The sequence below is a fragment of the Entelurus aequoreus genome, linkage group LG13 (assembly GCF_033978785.1).
Source record: "Entelurus aequoreus isolate RoL-2023_Sb linkage group LG13, RoL_Eaeq_v1.1, whole genome shotgun sequence".
Taxonomy (NCBI): Eukaryota; Metazoa; Chordata; class Actinopteri; order Syngnathiformes; family Syngnathidae; genus Entelurus; species Entelurus aequoreus.
The window spans coordinates 26,750,222-26,771,494 of NC_084743.1; the positions used below are offsets into that span (position 1 = coordinate 26,750,222).

The 21,273-nt window shown below is 39.1% G+C and overlaps 1 protein-coding gene across 3 annotated transcripts in view; it reads right to left on the bottom strand.

Moving 5' to 3' along the window:
• LOC133663273 (receptor activity-modifying protein 1-like) overlaps positions 1 to 21,273 on the bottom strand; it is a 159,577-nt gene that overhangs the window by 12,807 nt on the left and 125,497 nt on the right. Inside the window, exons 1-2 of one of the 3 annotated variants that reach the window (XM_062067628.1) lie at positions 17,766 to 17,879; positions 15,576 to 15,624 (exon numbers count right to left, since the gene is read on the bottom strand). The exons of 1 other annotated variant lie outside the window; for it this stretch is intronic. In XM_062067628.1, the coding sequence (XP_061923612.1) occupies positions 15,576 to 15,624; positions 17,766 to 17,799 (83 nt within the window). In that variant the 5' untranslated portion in view covers positions 17,800 to 17,879. Of the gene's footprint in view, positions 1 to 15,575; positions 15,625 to 17,765; positions 17,890 to 21,273 lie in introns of those variants that run through there. One more of the 3 variants, XM_062067627.1, reaches the window with a different exon arrangement.

The following is a 21,273-nucleotide window of genomic DNA, read 5'->3' on the forward strand; positions in this document are numbered from 1 at the left end:
TAAAAAGTCGCACGGAGCCAAGGGAATAGGGAGTGGCCACTCACCCCCTTTTTCGCATTTGGATGTTTGCCAAGTTGCGATAGAAGCCCAGAAATAAACATGGTGTTGTGCTCATGTAAAAACACGGGCACATTGTGTAAATAATGTCCTCTATATTAATTGCTCTTTGTTGGATTACAGTTTCAGACGTCCTGCAGATTGCTATTGTCGGTATGGAAATTGGCAACAACACAATTTAACAGTGCGCAATTTGGACCAGCTCCTTTATTTTCTGGACGAGCTGACCTGCTTAATCAGATGGTGCCCCCAGACAAACACTCTTCTGCATGTGTTGCTGTGGGACAAAACAATACAACATTCCAGCACTTAGACAAGGACTAGTAGAATGTCTGCATGGTTCCCGCCTTTCTTTTTCTCTGCTTGGACAATAATTATTATACAACTCGGACATTTTTGGATGAAGACATTACTGGAGGAAAGAGGATGTGCACGTACGCCCCCTCCAGGTGTGGCAGAGTACTGCATTATGACGTTTTACGTTTACGCTTACAGTGCGTTAAATACATAGGCTGCAGAAAGTCATGGTGCAAAATAAATATATGGGTTACATCTAGAGATGTCCGATAATATCGGCCGATAAATACTTTAAAATGTAATATCGGAAATTATCGGTATCGGTTTCAAAAAGGAAAATGTATGACTTTTCAAAACGCCGCTGTACGGAGTGGTACACGGACGTAGGGAGAAGTACAGAGCGCCAATAAACCTTAAAGGCACTGCATTTGCGTGCCGGCCCAGTCACATAATACCTACGGCTTTTCACACACACAAGTGACATACTTGGTCAACAGCCATACAGGTCACACTGAGGGTGTCCGTATAAACAACTTTAACACTGTTACAAATATGCGCCACACTGTGAACCCACACCAAACAAGAATGACAAACACATTTCGGGAGAACATCCGCACCGTAACACAACATAAACACAACAGAACAAATACCCAGAACCCCCTGCAGCACTAACTCTTCCGGTACGCTACAATATACACCCCCCGGTACCCCCCCCCTCCGCCCACCTCAACCTCCTCATGCTCTCATGTCCCAAATTCCAAGCTGCTGTTTTGAGGCATGTTAAAAAAAATAATGCACTTTGTGACTTCAATAATAAATATGGCAGTGCCATGTTGGCATTTTTTTTTCATAACTTGAGTTGATTTATTTTGGAAAACCTTGTTACATTTTTTAATGCATCCAGCGGGGCATCACAACAAAATTAGGCATAATAATGTGTTAATTCCACGACTGTATATATCGGTATTGGTTGATATCGGAATCGGTAATTAAGAGTTGGACAATATCGGAATATTGGATATCGGCAAAAAAGCCATTATCTGACATCTCTAGTTACATCCTCTCAATTTAAGTTTTGGTGCAGTGTGGGGGCTTCAGCACCATTTCTACCGTATTTTCCAAACCATAAGGCGCACCAGATTATAAGGCGCACTGTTGATGAGCGGGTCTATTTTCATACATATAAGGCGCATTAAAGGGGTCATATTATGTTTTTTTTCTACATTTAAAACACTTTCTTGTGGTCTACATCAGTGTTTTTCAACCTCTTTTGAGCCAAGGCACGTTTTTTTCATTGAAAAAATACGAAGGCACACCACCAGCAGAAACGTTAAAAAATGAAAATCCACCAGGTTGTCTTTTTTTTTTTAGTTTGTAGTTTTCTGTGTGTAGTGCTTTAGTTCCTGTCTTGCGCTGTTATTTTGGTGACCCTTCCTGTTTTGTTGGTGTTTTCCTGTAGCAGCTTCTCGCCTTCCTTTGAGTGCTATTGCCTGACCTGCTTTGTATTGGCAATCAAGACTATTTCAGTGTGGACATTGTTGATTGTCATGTCATGTACGGACACACACTGTAAGTCTTTGCTGTCGTCCAGCATTCTGTTTTTGTTTACTTTGTAGCCAGTTCAGTTTTACTTACGTTTTGCATAGCCATCCCTATGCTTCAGTGCCTTTTCCCACAAGACTTGCCTTTTGTTCATTTTTGTTTTAAGCATTACGTATTTTTTACCTGCATGCTGTCTCCCGCTGTGCTCTGCCTATTGGGATCACGACAAACCATCCTCGACGCGTTCCGACTTCTACAAAGCTATTAACTACCTGCTGCCATCTACTGGAGTACTACATGGTTACCCTGCCAAGCACTGTACGGCACAGACACTAGACAACGGCACGTTATTCTAATTATTGATTTGCAAAATATATTTTTTGGACCAATTAGGTGAAGTTGCATAATTTCCCACGGCACACCAGACACAGTGGTTGAAAAACACTGGTCTACATAACATGTAATGGTGGTTCTTTGGTCTACATTTTGCATAAATTATGTTTTAAAGAACTTCTACAGCTGCTTTCTGGCCGTCTCTTCAGGATGCGCCGCATGGAGGGCGGTCTTATTTACGTGCCTCCACTTCAACAGCATCTTCTCCCACCGGCTTTGGTTGTAGTTCATAGTGCTGCCATATCGAGTCTACTGACAGATATACGTTTGAACAATACGCTAATATTTATAAGAAATGGCATTCAGTGGAGGATGCATGTGCATGTGAGAGACAGTCTGCCACACAACAAGAGGATTGGGGGAAAAAAAGGAGCTTATTGACTACGGCGGGGGCTACAATGGCGGATGTGCACAAGGCACTTTGGGTACATTTATACCATATTTGGTATAAATGGTGATTTTTCCAAGCTGTGACGTAACGGCTCGTTTTGAGGAAGTATGAAGGATGGCCGTATTGTTTTATACATCTCTTCAATGCCTCCACGGTTCTATTTCAAATTTTCGGGACTTATGCAGATCCCAAATACACAACAACAGGAACCAATAGGTAAGAAAAGTTGTATTTGTGAATTAAGACAACGTTGAGTCTAACGTTGGATCCACGTTGTTGGTTGGGAAATTTCAAGTCAGAACCCAACATTGATTAAACGTTGTCAAAAAGCATGAAACTTCCAGAAATATCTATTGATTGTTTCAATTGAGACAGGGTAAAAGATGAGGATAAAATGACCCCAACGGCACTCTGAAATAACTATCAAAAATCATGGTAGAAAATGGATGGATGGATAATGCAGATCATTGTCTCTTGAGAGCGTGAGTGGCTGTTTTGGAACATTCTAACAGACGTCTAGTACAGTGGTTCTCAACCTTTTTTCAGTGATGTACCTCCTGTGAATTTTTTTTAAATTCAAGTACCCCCTAATCAGAGCAAAGCATTTTTGGTTGAAAAAAAGAGATAAAGAAGTAAAATACAGCACAATGTCATCAGTTTCTGATTTATTAAATTGTATAACAGTGCAAAATATTGCTCATTTGTAGTGGTCTTTCTTGAACTATTTGGAAAAAAAGATAGGTTTTTATTTATATTCATAAAGGATTTTTGAATTGTTGCTATTTTTAGAATATTTAAAAAAAATCTCTCACGTACCCCTTGCCATACCTTCAAGTACCCCCAGGGGTACGCGTACCCCCATTTGAGAACCACTGGTCTAGTACATACGATGTCATCCGGACCCTGATCATTAAACTATGTGACTATTTAAATAAATAAATAAATTATATATAATGTAACAGTTGGTTTTAATAACAAGTACACAACGTTTCAGCAACAGAATATAATTTACATCCAGCCGGGGAGAAGAAGCTGTTGTACCGTGCATACACACACACAACATCACTATGACTATGCACGTTCACGTGACAAGCACTCCCTAGATTGGTACGGCATTTTCACATTTCAAATGTTATCTTTTTCACGGATTTCACTGACATTCACAAGTGTCAGCAAAACTTCATTAGTACAGGAATTAACTTGCTTTCATTCACAACTTAAACATTTTGCCTAATATACGCGGGATGGGCGCGTTTGATTGATTGATTGAGACTTTTATTAGTAGGTTGCACAGTGAAGTACATATTCTGTACAATTGACCACTAAATGGTAACACCCGAATAAGTTTTTCAACTTGTTTAAGTCGGGGTCCACTTAAATGGATTCATGATACAGATATATACTTTCATATATACTATCATCATAATACAGTCATCACATAAGATAATCACATTGAATTATTTACATTATTTACAATCAGGGGTGTGGAGGGCGGGGGGGAGGATATGGACATCAAGTAGTGGACATAGAGAGAGAGAGAGAGAGAGAGAGAGAGAGAGAGAGAGAGAGAGAGAGATCAGAAGGCATAAGAAAAATAAAAAGTATCTGCATTTGATTGTTTACATTTGATTATTAGCAATCCGGGGAGGGTGTTAGTTTAGGGTTGTAGCTGCCTGGAGGTGAACTTTTATTGCGGTTTTGAAGGAGGATAGAGATGCCCTTTCTTTTATACCTGTTGGGAGCGCATTCCACATTGATGTGGCATAGAAAGAGAATGAGTTAAGACCTTTGTTAGTTCGGAATCTGGGTTTAACGTGGTTAGTGGAGCACCCCCTGGTGTTGTGGTTATGGCGGTCATTTACGTTAAGGAAGTAGTTTGACATGTACTTCGGTATCAGGGAGGTGTAGCGGATTTTATAGACTAGGCTCAGTGCAAGTTGTTTAACTCTGTCCTCCACCTTGAGCCAGCCCACTTTAGAGAAGTGGGTAGGAGTGAGGTGGGATCTGGGGTGGAGGTCTAAAAGTAACCTGACTAGCTTGTTCTGAGATGTTTGGAGTTCAGATTTGAGGGTTTTGGAGGTGCTAGGGTACCAGGAGGTGCATGCGTAATCGAAAAAGGGTTGAACAAGAGTTCCCGCCAGAATCCTCAAGGTGCTTTTGTTGACCAGAGAGGAGATTCTGTAGAGAAATCTCGTTCGTTGGTTAACCTTTTTGATTACCTTGGTTGCCATTTTATCACAGGAAAGGTTAGCCTCTAGAATGGAACCTAGGTAGGTGACCTCATCTTTCCTGGTGATAACAATGTCACCTACTTTTATGGTGAAGTCATTGACTTTCTTAAGTTTGATGTGGGACCCAAACAGGATGGATTCTGTTTTACCCAAGTGTATGGATAGCGTCCGCAGGCTGGATGGGAGAATATGAGAGTAAAAGAAAGGTGTGGGCAGATTTCAGGATCCGACGATTCGAATGTGATGGGGATCCGACTCCTCTGAATCGAATTGACGAATAGTTGACTATTCTTAGGTATCTTCAAAAAACAGGAACTGTATTGGGTTACGTGTATGTCATTTTTAACACATGTCATATTATCATCTGATGCTGTCAATGGGGAGACCGTGACGTCTTTATGTTGTATGAAAAACCCAGCGACTGATTTCACGCTCCGTTTTTTTTACATTCTTAGCCTCGTTTCCAATCGTCCCTCAGATATTTTCATGGACCGGTGAATCATTGAGTTGAATAATTCCAACTTTGCTGCATTGAATAAAGGCTTCAAGTTAGAGGTCTCGCTTAATTAATGCCACCAAACGTTTGTGCACCCCAAGGAGACTCAATAAAACTCGTGTTCGTTTTGAGCTGACAAAACCCGAGGAGGAAGATCGTGAAATTAAAAAGGCTTTCATAGCCAGAAGGAAACATTTTGGCTCCCTTGACAGAACCGAACATTTTGTAATCTACATACCTTGTGTATAATATCTCTACAACAAAATAAAAAACTTAATCATTAATTTTTGCCTCAATGAAGATAATGAATTGGACATATCAATAAAACTGCTTCAAAATGTTCCTTTTTCCTTATAGACCTTGCAAATTAGGTATACTCAACAAGCTAAAAAAATACATCAAATTCATCTTTTTTACAGCAACCAGCTGAATATTTTGACATGAACAAACACTGAAAAGGAGCGTTTGGAAGGTGGGTCTTAAAGAGAAATACAAGTCACATTACAGTGGAATATTACATGCTGACTGAATTGGGGGTGTCCCAGAAAGTTAGTATTCAGGAGGAGACCACATCTACTGAGAACAGTTAGATAATAATGCTTAAATTTGGTAGGTGATACTGCAAATTTTAGTAGCAATTTGATATCAGCTAAATAACGGGTACAGTATTGCCGATATTATTGTTGATAGATTTTACTTGAAATTTTTCAACAGCATCAAATGATTTTGTACGTTCAGAAAATGGTGAAAAAAAAAATCTAACAAAATTTTTTTTTTTAACAAAAAAAAGTAAATAATTTAACAATACACTGCACTGCAAAATATTTGCCTCTTGCCAAGAATTAAAATGTCTCTTCTATATATGTCTCTAGTTTTAAAGGCCTACTGAAACCCACTACTACCGACCACGCAGTCTGATAGTTTATATATCAATGATGAAATCTTAACATTGCAACACATGCCAATACGGCCGGGTTAACTTATAAAGTGTAATTTTAAATTTCCCGAGAAATATCCGGCTGAAAACGTCTCGGTATGATGACGTTTGCGCGTGACGTCACGGATTGAACGGAAGTATTGGGACACCATTGTGTCCCAATACAAACAGCGTCTGTTTTCATCGAAAAATTCCACAGTATTCTGGACATCTGTGTTGGTGAATCTTTTGCAATTTGTTTAATGAACAATGGAGACAGCAACGAAGAAAGCTGTAGGTGGGATCGGTGTATTAGCGGCTGGCTGCAGCAACACAACCAAGAGGACTTTGAGTTGGATAGCAGACGCGCTATCCGACGCTAGCCGCCGACCGCACCTATGATCGGGTGAAGTCCTTTGTCGCGCCGTCGATTGCTGGAACGCAGGTGAGCACGGGTCGTGATGAGCAGATGAGGGCTGGCGTAGGTGGAGAGCTAATGTTTTTAGCATAGCTCTGTCGAGGTCCCGTAGCTAAGTTAGCTTCAATGGCGTCGTTAGCAACAGCATTGCTAGGCTTCGCCAGGCGGCACAGCATTAACCGTGTGGTTACAGGTCGAGGGTTTGGTTCGGTGTCTCCTGATAGTAGAAGTAAGAGTAGTATTGTTGATCTTCTGTCTATCATTCCAGTCAGGGGCATGTTTCTTCTGTTTCTATCCGCAGTTAAGCACGATGCTATCACGTTAGCTCCGAAGCTAAAGTGCTTCACCCATGTATTGTCGTGGAGATAAAAGTCACTGTGAATGTCCATTTCGCGTTCTCGACTCTCATTTTCAAGAGGATATAGTATCCGAGGTGGTTTAAAATACAAATCCGTGATCCAAAATAGAAAAAGGAGAAAGTGTGGAATCCAATGAGCCCTTGTACCTAAGTTACGGTCAGAGCGAAAAAAGATACACCCTGGCGTCCTGCACAGCACTCTAATCCTTCACTCTCACTTTCCTCATCCACGAATCTTTCATCCTCCCTCAAATTAATGGGGTAATCGTCGCTTTCTCGGTTCGAATCGCTCTCGCTGCTGGTGTAAACAATGTGCAGATGTGAGGAGCTCTTCAACCTGTGACGTCACGCTACTTCCGGTACAGGCAAGGCTTTTTTATCAGCGACCAAAAGTTGCAAACTTTATCGTCGATGTTCTCTACAAAATCCTTTCAGCAAAAATATGGCAATATCGCAAAATGATCAAGTATGACACATAGAATGGACCTGCTATCCCCGTTTAAATAAGACAATTTCATTTCAGTAGGCCTTTAAGAGCTATTTACTTATTTTTAGTCATTGACTTCTATTCACTGTAGGAAGTAAAGATCTTGTCTGAATGTTGAAAGTGGCATAGCACATTTGAAACGGTTTTCTTACTTTTAGAAAACACTTTTAAATACATTTGTCCTATCCTCATATTAAAAATAATGATGATTGTCATATAAATATAATTTAAAAATGAAGATGTTGCGGTGAATGTCAAAACTAGAAAATCTAAAGCCACATATTTATTGTATCTTATTTTTTATTTTTTGCAGTTTGTATTTTAGATAAATGTGTAAGAGATTTGTGTTTTGGCAAAACCTGGGATGTTAGGATAAATATAATGTTGACACATAACTAGTGTGTGAATGTGAGTGTGAATGTTCTCTATCTGTGTTGGCCCTGCGAGGAGGTGGCGACTTGTCCAGAGTGTACCCCGCCTTCCACCCGAATGCAGCTGAGTAGGCTCCAGCACCCCTCGCAACCCCCAACAGGACAAGCGGTAGAAAATGGATGGATGGATGGATGGATAGTCATTGACTTGACATCATGATCTTAGCATGAATATTTATATTTTCTCCACTCTATTTTAAAAATGTTAAAATTGAGGAAATAACTACTCAAATAAAACATATTGGTTTTCCTCATACAGAAAATCTTCTTATAATAGATCATTCATTTAAGAATTGCAAGTTTTACAAATAAAATATTTATTTCTATCTCAAATGTCTTGTTAATTTCTAGATATGCAAAACTTAATTCAGGATGCCTTATCAAGTAAAATTAACTTGCTCTTTTCACTAGTGTTTAGTATTTTTTTTCCTGAAATCTAGCGGTTTTATTTAATATTTTGTTGGCTCATTTTTGCAGTGTGGTACCTCAACTTAGGGGTGATTTTGCCTATCTTTCACAATCCCCTATGTAAAACAAAAACTAATATGTTTTTTTTTTTTGTGTTCTAATTTGTAATATACGACAAGTACAAGGTGGCTAACGATGGCGCTTATGGGAATCGTTTATTGCACCCATAAAGCCCTCTAAGAAACATTGAAAAACAGCAGACGATACTCCATTCGAACGTCGTGACATGATCATTAACCAGGTATTGGCGATATTCTTATTATAAATGTGAAAGTCTAAGAAACTATTTTTAGCGGCGCCGTGATCTTGGAACGGTAACAAGCTTATGCTACTATACTTACATTTTGAGATGGTGAGCTGCTGCATCACCTCTGAGTTGGTGGAACTTAATTCTATATTCTAAGTCATGCCTCACATTTGTATACTAGAAGAATGTGGCCATAAACGAAGACTTTGGTCAACGTTAACATTAAACTTAAACCCAGGAATCACGCCCACTTTTCTTTGTATTATATATATATATATTTTTAACCTGCGTTAGGTTTTTGATTATTTCTTCATTTAAACAAGAAGATATGGTCGGCATCCCAGTGAGAGCAAAACAATGTACGGTAAAATGCTGTTTTATTACGTTTGTAGTTTGTATTTCTTGTTTAGCACTTAGCAATACTGCTACATGATGTTTCGTGTTGCACTAAAGGTGGATCTTTCAGAACACAGCTTATAAAACTCGTACCTCATCCTCCTTATGTTCAGGCTCAAAAATATAAGGTTCTGGATTATCATTTGTCCCAAAGTAGTCGGAGTGTTTTTATTGTTGAAGGAAATAGCGAACTTTGTAATGCGTCTGCAAAATTAATACACCGCCGTATACTTAACCCTTGTGTGGTGTTCGGGTCTGTGGGACCCGTTTTCATTTTTTATTAAAAGAAAAATTATACAATTAATTAATTTTTCAAACTGAGACTCACTGACTTTGGCTCATTTTCTGTTAAGAACATATATCAGAATACATATTTAATGACCACACACTATACACCTCCCCTACATATTTGTATTACATATAAGATGTCCGGGTCCACTGGACCCGGGGCTAATAGAAGTGTGCAAATTGATGTTCTGTGTACCACACGCACTCACCCACCCACACGCACATGCACGCGCGCGCACACACACACACACACACACACACACACACACACACACACACACACACCACACACACACACACACACACACACACACACACACACACACACACACACACACACACACACACACACACACACACACACACACACACACACACGCACACACACACACACACAGCAGGCCTTGACAGGAGGAGGACAGAGTGTAGGTACACAGAACATCAGAGGGTATAATGTGCGAGAAAATGAGAGCAGACAGTGTTGAGAAACAATGTTGCAACCTTGTGTGGGAACCACAGGTGCAGAAACACAAAAGAAGAATCCCTGTGGGATGCAGAAACTGGCAGATAAATTGTCCATTCAACATTCATATTGTTATTACTCAGCCAGCGTTTGTGGGTCTGAAGGACCCGTTGCATTTTGTGGCTTTTAATGCCTCACAATCAAACACTTTTATGTTAAAATACTGAACAGATGTTTACTGGGATAAGGTAAACATCTGTTCAGTATTTTAACATAAACGTTTTTGATTGTGAGGCATTAAAAGCCACAAAATGCAACGGGTCCATCAGACCCACAAACGCTGGCTGAGTAACAACAATATGAACATTACACAAGGGTTAAAATGACCAAAATCTGTAAATATTACATGTTATTATGAAGGTGTTTGTTACTACATTACATATATACTTACAGTGGGATTATAAAACCATAATGGAGGGGGCTTTATTACAGCTCCATTGTTAGCTGACTCTTGCTAGCTTTTATTTACGAGTTAGAATGTATGAAAAAAGAAAAACACACACGTGCTTGTCTCATAAGGATTGTGAATTGTGAACATTTGAAAATAATCTGAATGAACTGAACAACAAGTATTTTAAGTGAAAGCTTCCATCCAAATAGTCGCATAAAGTCCAGAAACTATTAGCCTCACAAAATCTGCAGGAGCACAGCAACCTTGACTGTTATCAAGTTGTTGCCGCTGTCGAGACATCCACTAATCCATTCCAAATCAATGGCTAATGAGACGCTTTATAGGACTGCATCTCCGCTTTCCATTTTACTGAGTGCACAATGTTCCTCTGGCCTGCCTTTGTACCTAATCCAATGTGATCGTGGGCACAAAAGACTTAAATTATTACAGATAGCTGACAGGCATGCACGGACGACTGACCAAAACAGCCTCAAATCATCTTACATGGAGGAGGAAAAAAAAGCTCCTGTAAAGGCAGGAAGCGCAGCTATTTTTACCGCTAGGAGCCCTGAGTGGGACAAAGAAGGACAACGCCAAAAGGGAAAGAATGAACCATAATGCGGAAAACGGTTATAGGCACAGTATCGTTTCAAATGGAACGTAAAGGTTGCCAATAAAACACTTGCTCATCGAGGAGACTCAAGTGGAGGGCTCGCATATCCAAACAAGTCATTTAGTGAACAATTAGGCAATAGGCAGATGGATGGAAAGTTCAATAGCCTGGAGTGGGGCAGCATCGACTAAAACAAAGTGAATAGAATACATACATATTAATAATAGGCGGCTTAAAGGCCTACTGAAATGAAATGGTTTTATTTAAACGGGGATAGCAGATCCATTCTATGTGTCATACTTGATCATTTCGCGATATTGCCATATTTTTGCTGCAAGGATTTAGTAGAGAACATCGACGATAAAGTTCGCAACTTTTGGTCGCTGATAAAAAAAGCCTTGCCTGTACTGGAAGTAGCGTGACGTCGCAGGTTGAAGGGCTCCTCACATTTCCCCATTGTTTACACCAGCAGCGAGAGTGTTTTGGACCGAGAAAACGACGATTACCCAATTAATTTGAGCGAGGATGAAAGATTCGTGGATGAGGAACGTAAGAGTGAAGGACTAGAGTGCAGTGCAGGACGTATCTTTTTTCGCTCTGACCGTAACTTAAGTACAAGGGCTCATTGGATTCCACACTTTCTCCTTTTTCTATTGTGGATCACGGATTTGTATTTTAAACCACCTCGGATACTATATCCTCTTGAAAATGAGAGTCGAGAACGCGAAATGGACATTCACAGTGACTTTTATCTCCACGACAATACATCGGCGAAGCACTTTAGCTACAGAGCTAACGTGATAGCATCGGGCTTAACTGCAGATAGAAACAAAAGAAATAAACCCCTGACTGGAAGGATAGACAGAAAATCAACAATACTATTAAACCATGGACCTGTAACTACACGGTTAATCCTTTCCAGCCTGGCGAAGCTTAACAATGCTGTTGCTAACGACGCCATTGAACGGGACCTCACAGAGCTATGCTAAAAACATTAGCTATCCACCTACGCCAGCCAGCCCTCATCTGCTCATAAACACCCGTGCTCACCTGCGTTCCAGCGATCGACGGAGCGACGAAGGACTTCACCCGATCATCCATGCGGTCGGCGGCTAGCGTCGGATAGCGCGTCTGCTATCCAAGTCAAAGTCCTCCTGGTTGTGTTGCTGCAGCCAGCCGCTAATACACCGATCCCACCTACAGCTTTCTTCTTTGCAGTCTTCATTGTTCATTAAACAAATTGCGAAAGATTCACCAACACAGATGTCCAGAATACTGTGGAATTTTGCGATGAAAACAGAGCTGTTTGTATTGGGATACGATGGTGTCCGAATACTTCCGTTTCAACCATTGACGTCACACGCATACGTCATCATACATAGACGTTTTCAACCGGAAGTTTCGCGGGAAATTTAAAATTGCACTTTATATGTTAACCCGGCCGTATTGGCATGTGTTGCAATGTTAAGATTTCATCATTGATATATAAACTATCAGACTGCATGGTCGGTAGTAGTGGCTTTCAGTAGGCCTTTAAGTCAAGACATACTTGCCAACCCTCCCGATTTTTCCGGGAGACTCACGAATTTCAGTGCCCCTCCCGAAAATCTCCCGGGGCAACCATTCTCCCGAATTTCTCCTGATTTTCAACCGGACAACAATATTGAGGGCGTGCCGTGATGGTACTGCCTTTAGCGTCCTCTACAACCTGTCGTCGCGTCCGCTTTTTCTCCATACAAACAGCGTGCCGACTCAGTCACATGTTGTGTGCGGCTTCTACAGACACACGTAAGTGACTGCAAGACATACTTGATCAACAGCCATACAGGTCACACTGAGGGTTGCCGTATAAACAACTTTAACACTGTTACAAATATGCGTCACACTGTCAACCCACACCAAACAAGAATGACGAACACATTTCGGGAGAACATCCGCACCGTAACACAACATAAACACAACAGAACAAATACCCGGAATCCCTTGCAGCCCTAACTCTTCCGGGCTACAATATACACCACCGCTACCACCAAACCTCGCCCACCTCAACCCCGCCCACCTCAAACCCCCCCTGGCCACCCATCTCCCGAATTCGGAAGTATGAGTCAAGGTGTTGTTGTTTAAGTCTACAGGAGTACAGGAGATCCCGGTTTGAATCTTTGTTGGGACATCTGTCTGCAAAGTTTGCATCCAGTTTTTTCACTCCCATAACACCTTCAGCTACTTGGAGACCTAATCATCCATCTGTGTGAATGTGAGGGCTAAGAGTTGTCTATTAAGTACAACAGAATAGAAAACGGTCGGATGCGGTGTTGCTGAAAGTATTTTATATAGTTAAAATGAGCATAGTGTAATATATTTTTGGATGACACTAATAAGATTTTAGCCTCAAAGGCTCACTTTTTTCATAATGTTTCTCCTTTGAAATTGCCCACAAAAAGCCTTAAGGCTCCAAAGCCAATGTGAGTTCTCTTTCATAGTGTGCCACTAGTAGGACTAACTATTGCATAAGTTTGTACTTGAAGTGGCTTTGTGGAGGATTTCAATGTGATGATTTTCTGACGTGCAGAGCATTCCATTACTGGGGTATTTTTGCGGGAAGCCATTAAGAGTCACCGGGGCGTTAGTACCAGCAATCAGATCACCATCAGAAGCACTGACTCGGATATACAACTTAAATTTGAGCATTTGTAACATGAAAGTATACAAATGTATTCCCAACAATTTTCTTAGTGTGTTTCTAAACTGCACTACGTCCAATACACGTATGCGGCCTTAGCTTTGTCGCCCTTTGGCGGACAAACAAGCATCTTCGTAGCGGACTGCCTTTGGGTAATGTTGCAATGTTTCATGTAGGGTTGTACGGTATACCGGTATTAGTATAGTACCGCAATACTAATGAATCACATCCGGTACTATACCGCCTCTAAAAAGTACCGGTCCCCCACAGGCCCAGCCCCCGTCGTCGTCACGTCGTGTTATTGCTGGTTTACGAGCAAACGAGCATGTTCGGCAGCACACAATCACAGAGTACTTACAAGCAGACACAGTGTGTAGACAGAAAAGGGAGAACAAACACATTTTGGCTTAAAAACTAACAATAAAGATGAAGCGAAAACACTGAAACGCCCTCAGGAAGAGGTGCTTTAAGACATGGCTAGCTAGCTAGCGGCTAAAGTCCAGCCGCAGTTTGCAGTGTTGTAGCTACTTCTAAATCAATAATCCTGGTCTCCATGGCGACAAATAAAGTAAGTTTCTTACAAGTATCATCCCTGCAGGATGAGGAGTAGCTAAACATGCTTCACTACACACCGTAGCTCACCGGCGTTAAAATGTAAACAAATGCCATTGGTGGATCTACACCTAACATCCACTGTAATGATACCAAGTACAGGAGCGTATCTAGTCGATACTACTATGATTGCGTTGATGATTTTTTAGCATCACAACATCTTCTTTTGTTTTCCAAAAATGTATATTATGTTTATAAACTCAGGGAATATATCCCCGGACACATGAGGACTTTGAATATGACCAATGTATGATCCTGTAACTACTTGGTATCGGATTGATACCCAAATTTGTGGTATCATCCAAAACTTATGTAAAGCATCCAAACAACAGAAGAATAAGTGATTATTACATTTTAACAGAAGTGTAGATAGAACATGTTAAAAGAGAAAGTAAGCAGATATTAACAGTAAATTAACAAGTAGGTTAATAATTCATTTTTTACCACTTGTCCTTAATAATGTTGACAAAATAATAGAATGATAAATGACACAATATGTTACTGCATATGGCAGCAGACCAATTAAGAGCTTTTGTTTGTTTTCTTACTAATAAAAGACAAGTTGTCTTGTATGTTCACTATTTTATTCAAGGACAAACTTGCAATACATATGTTTAATGTACTGTAATATGTTTTGTTAAAATAAAGCCAATAATGCAATTAGTATCAAAATAATTTTGGTACCGGTACCAAAATATTGGTATCGGGACAACACTAGTTTTATGTCAACAAAGCAGGCAGGCCCGGTAGAAAGCGCACAAAAGTACAAGCTTGTTGAATTCCCGTGTTTTTATACATTCATTTTCACGCCAAAATAATAATTCGGCTGTCATGACCTGTACCCGTTAGTTTTCTTCTATTTGAGGTCTATTTTTATGTTGCCAGCGCTTCTTCTCTCCTTAGTTACCCTTTCTGGCTAAGTAACTGCACCTGGAGACACAACACTTCCTGTCTGCTCAAGATTGATTGATTGATTGGTTGATCAGAGAAACAAGAAAATAACACAAAGTCTGGAGCAATCTGGAAAGGTGGATGGATTATTTCTCTAATTAGCATTTTAAGTGTGATGTGTTTTATTCTATTTTTGTATGTTTTTTTTTTTATATTAATGAGTGGATATTGTCACAACGCAACAAATATATATTTACTTTTTGAAACTATTAGGAATAGGAAAATTAACATATTTTTTGTTCATAAATAGATTAATGGGGAAAAAGGTTACCCAACAAAGTAGCTGTGGAAGTTGCCTCCTAGCAGCTCCATTGTCAGGCGTGCAGGTTTTAACAAGGTTTTAATAAACATAGGTTTTTAACAAAAGTTTTCTCCAGCATAAACCCGACCTTTCAGTCACGTCCGTATCCTCTCTCTCCTCCTGCTCCCGGCCGCTTACTGTTAAAGACAACAGATGATTAGATTAACATGTACCACCTGTGAAATCTAATCACCTGCCAGCTGTGTCTCGCCGTCAGCACTGCCACGCCCCCGTCTGATGGTGCTCTGTCCTCAGCACCATGGACAGAGGCGGTGACCTTTGCTCCTACAGGCAGCGCTGACAACATCTCTCTCCTCAATTGCCAACAAACTTTTTGAAACTATTAGCAAAAGGAAAATTAACATATTTTTTGTTCATAAATAGATTAATGGGGAAAAAAGTTACCCAACAAAGTAGCCAACAAACTTTTTTCAACTATTTACACTTCATTTTAATCCATTTTTTCCCCCCTTTTTGGCATATCAAATTAGCTCACACACACTAATCTTCCACCAATTTGGTTCAGATGTGGTTAGATCCTTTTTCTCATGATTTTTGCTATGCCATGTTGTCATATCATGGCTTTTATATGATTCACAAACATTAGGTCAGCAGCGATGGAAAAGCAACATGGCCTTGCTGTTATGATCCGTTGCCCGGATCATAGTTTATCTACGTTTTGATTCATTCAAGTTCTGTTTCAGCACCTCGGTGTTGTGTCTCCTTGGTTGCTATGGCTATTCATTGTTTTCACCTGCCTCTGATTAGTGTTCGGGACGCTCACCTGTTCCCGAGCACTAATCAGAGAGCTATTTAGTCCTGCCTTTCCCTGTCACTCAGTCTGGTGCTTTTGCTTGCGTTACGCAACTGTTACGGTACACTGCAAAAAGTCAGTGTTCAAAAACAAGAAAAAAAATAAAAAAATTAGGCGTACTTTATTTGAACTAAGCAAAATTATCTGCCAATAGAACAAGAAAATTCGGCTTGTCAAGACTTTCCAAAACAAGTAAAATTAGCTAACCTTAATGAACTCAAAAATACCTTAAAATAAGTATATTCTCACTAATAACAAGTGCACTTTTCTTGGTAGAAAAAAAACCAGACCTTTTTGCTCAATACGTTGAAAAATATTCTTAAATTAAGTAAATGCTAGTGCCATTATCTTGACATAATGAAATCATGATTTTTTTTTTCAAGCTTGAAGCAAGAAATTATTACTTTAAAAAAGTAGTTTTATACTTGTGAGTGTTGATGACACAGCTTTGCATCAGTTGATATTCTAGTTTCAAGCACTCAATACAGCTCATAAAATCTCAGCAACAAGCTGTAATATCTTACTGAGATAATTTAGGACCAAAACCCTTAAAACAAGTAAAACACTAACATAAAATCTACTTAGTGAGAAGAATTATCTTATCAGACAGAAAATAAGCAAATATCACCCTTATTTGAGATATTTAATCTTACTTAGATTTCAGTTTTTGCAGTGTAGTCCCTTGTGCTCCTTGAGCTAAGCTTTGTCTTATGTGTTTTCACGTTAGCTATTCCGTTAGCTTTCCTTGTGCTAGGCATTAGGGATGTCCGATAATGGCTTTTTGCCGATATCCGATATTCCGATATTGTCCAACTCTTTTATTACCGATACCGATATCAACCGATACCGATATCAACCGATACTGATATATATTAGTCGTGGAATTAACACATTATTATGCCTAATTTGGACAACCAGGTCTGGTGAAGATAAGGTCCTTTTTAAAAATATTAATAAAATAAATAAATTAAAAACATTTTCTTGAATAAAAAAGAAAGTAAAACAATATAAAAACAGTTACATAGAAACTAGTAATTAATGAAAATGAGTAAAATTAACTGTTAAATGTTAGTACTATTAGTGGACCAGCAGCACGCACAATCATGTGTGCTTACGGACTGTATCCCTTGCACACTGTATTGATATATATTGATATATAATGTAGGAACCAGAATATTAATAACAGAAATAAACAACCCTTTTGTGTGAATGAGTGTAAATGGGGGAGGGAGGTTTTTTGGGTTGGTGCACTAAATGTAAGTGTATCTTGTGTTTTTTATGTTAATTTAATAAAAAACAAAAACAAAAAATAACGATACCGATAATTTACGATATTACATCTAAAAGCATTTATCGGCCGATAATATCCGCAAGCCGATATTATCGGACATCTCTACTAGGCATACGCTTTCCTTGTGTTTGTTTTGTTTGTTCCTGCCTGATTTGGAATAAATTGTTCCCTACCTGCACATTGTCTCCGGAGTTCCTGCTGCATCATCTCGGAAGAACAATCCGCGCATCACCTCGTCCTCGTCCCCGTCCCCGTTACACTTGCACATTTTATTCACTTAAGTCTTTTGGACAGTTGCTGGATTATATAAATTATTTTTGCGCTTTCAGTGACCCACGGCATTGTTGCAGCTGTTCCATTAAGTAGACATAAGTGTTTCCCCCACCCTCTCAACCAGCTTTTGGCATTGTGTCAACCACTTTTTCTCTGTGTACCCAATTCAGATCAAGGACAGTTGGAACAGCGGAGCCATTATTCAAATAAATTACCTGCACACAAATAACACTCCAGGATAACCATTGTCTACCCATGAGCAACCTCCACCTACGGTAAATATTGTGCCATGAATGCCGTTTACAGTAAAACTCTTAAAAAATTACAAATTCACTTTGTTATGCATAAAAAAAATTGCTTTTGCTTTGGCTACAAGTTGGCTTTTCAACAATCTTTCCACAAAACATGACCTTATTGGTTAAGTAAAGCTTTGACGTCAACACTTTGGAAATTACCAAACCACAGAGGAGAGTTATTCAAATGTACTGGCTCTGTTTAGTTTTTATTCCCACTTATTTATTTTTTAACTTGTCATTTTCAATTGAAAGTAATGCCGTTTAGTGTGTTAACTTTATTGAACTACACGGCACGATTTAGTAACATAATGCCTTTTAAAAAAGCACAACTATGATCGATTTAGTTTGGTGTACGAAAGACATAACACACTTTATTTATAAAGCGCTCTTCATTCATAAAAGAAATGAATCACAAAGTGTTTTACAGATTTAAAAGCAATGCCCTGATGACCCATTCCCCATCATAGTCACGTACACACACACACACACACACACACACACACACACACACACACACACACACACACACACACACACACACACACACACACACACACACACACACACACACTTGTATTTGTTACCTTCTTAAGACCTCCGAAAAATGCCTACTTCTAGTACTATAATAAAAGTCGTAATTTTACTCAAAGCAAATCAAAATGTGTGCAATATTATGATAAAAGTTGGAATTTTACTCAATAACAGTCGCAAATTTACAAGAAAAGCTTGACATTTTGACACATTTTATGAAAAGGGTCGTAATTGTACTCGACAAAAGTCACAATTGTATTTTTTCAAATGTTTCAAGTTAAAAATGTTTGTTACAAACTTTAAAAATGTTGGCAATATTATGATAATAATCCTTTTTTTAAAAATTAATTTTGGCTATAGGGTGCAAGTTTCAATTTCTTACACACACTTGTTATTTCTTATGTTGACCAAAGGGGGAGCACTTTTAAAACCGACACACAAGTCAATTTGAAAAATCCTTCCTTTTTGGGACCACCCTCATTTTGATAGATTTCACCACCAGGGGTGCAAATGAGACATTCTCTATTAGATGCAATGGTTTTCCGTATTGGGACCATGATTTATATCCTAACTTGTTCACCAGCCCTCATATGGAAGGTATTTTTCCTTGTTGATGTCTCAAGAAGGGTAGACACACACACACACACACACACACACACACACACACACACACACACACACACACACACACACACACACACACACACACACACACACACACACACACACACACACACACACACACACACACACACACACACACTATTGTATTTGTTACCTTTTCAAGACCTCCGAAAAATGCCTACCTCTAGAACTATAATACAAGTTGTAATTTTACTCAACGCAAGTCAAAATTTGTGCAATATTATGATAAAAGTTGGAATTTTACTCAATAACAGTCACACATTTACAAGAAAAGCTTGACATTTTGGCAATTTTATGAAAAGGGTTGTAATTGTACTCAACAAAAGTCACAATTGTAACTTTTCAAGTTTTTCAAGTTAAAATGTTTGTTACAAACTTTAAATGTTGGCAATATTATAATAATAATCTGAATTTTACTCTGCAAAATTATGACAAAACTCCAAAAAATTTCACTATTTTACAAGAACACAAAAATTGGCAATATTGTGATGAAAGTCTGTATTTTATATGACAAATGTCGCCATTTTGCATTAAAAAGTACTAATTTTACATTAAAAAAGTACTAATTTTATGAAAAAACAGAAAGAAATGAGAAATTGTTCCCAATTTTATGAGAAAAAGTCGACACGTGACAAAGAGACTGCCTTTAGTTAATTTATTGATTTTTTTGAATTTTTTGTTTTGAATTGGTTTTTAATCATTATTTACTTCAAGTTATTATGTCTCTATATATTCACCGGTCCTAATATGGAAGGTACTTTTCCTTGTTGATGTCTCAACAAGGGCACACACACACACACACACACACACACACACACACACACACACACACACACACACACACACACACACACACACACACACACACACACACACACACACACACACACACACACACACACACACACACACACACCAACACACACACACACACACACACAAATGAATAAATTGCTGAGTACAGAGGTGCCAGGTGAAAAAAACACTGTCACAGGAGCCGTCTGCACCAGCTATGGCCGAGGGATTTCGAAGATGTCGAGTTCCGCCAATTAACACAAATTATAAATTAATTATGGCTGCAAATTCCCCGCACATTTTGGCTAATGAGCGTCATTTCCGCCAATCAAATTTCTAAACAGCTTTAAAACCTGCATGTGTAATAATGTGTAACAAAATACCAACTCTTTAGTCGTCCAGTGTAGCTCAGACCTACTTCTTGGTCCTGTCTACAATGCTAAGCCTTCTGGGTAATGTAGTATACTAACATTTAGCAACACACCAGTGTCTTGACTTCCTAATTTAGATGTTTTTATATATTTGTATAGGCTTTATTTCGGCAATTAAGAAGAGATTTTCATTTGCAATGCTGACCGAGCAGAGAGGCAGTCTTTACATGTGAGAGATGTTGAAGTGTGATAACAATCTCTCATTGTCTCTGTAAATCACGCTCAACGGTTCACAAATTATCTTAACCTGCAGGGGTAAATTTGTTGGAACATAAAAGAATGTTTAAGACGGACAAACACTTCAAGAGGAAAACATACACAGAGAATGTCTGCAAAGCCTTTGGTAGTGTTTCTTTCTCTAATTATAATTAATTATTAACATTATTCGTTCTAATTGATTAAAACCGTACACTATTTTGAAAATGAGCGCTTAGTGTGTGCTTTTATTGCCATATAGTGTCTATTATTAAGTCTGTGCGATATAAAACACCAATCCAGTACAGTGGAACTTCGATAAAAAAAACTTAAAATATCCGGCATATGTAGTTGAGAGACGTTTTATATGAGAGCACAGAGGTGTGTGTGTGTGTGCTTTTAAAAGGCGGAGCTTGTTGCCTACTGACATGTGACATCATCGAGGATTTCAAAGGGGCTGTGTTTGTTAGCTTCAACAATTAGCAGTGGCAGACTGCGAATATGTTACCTCTGGT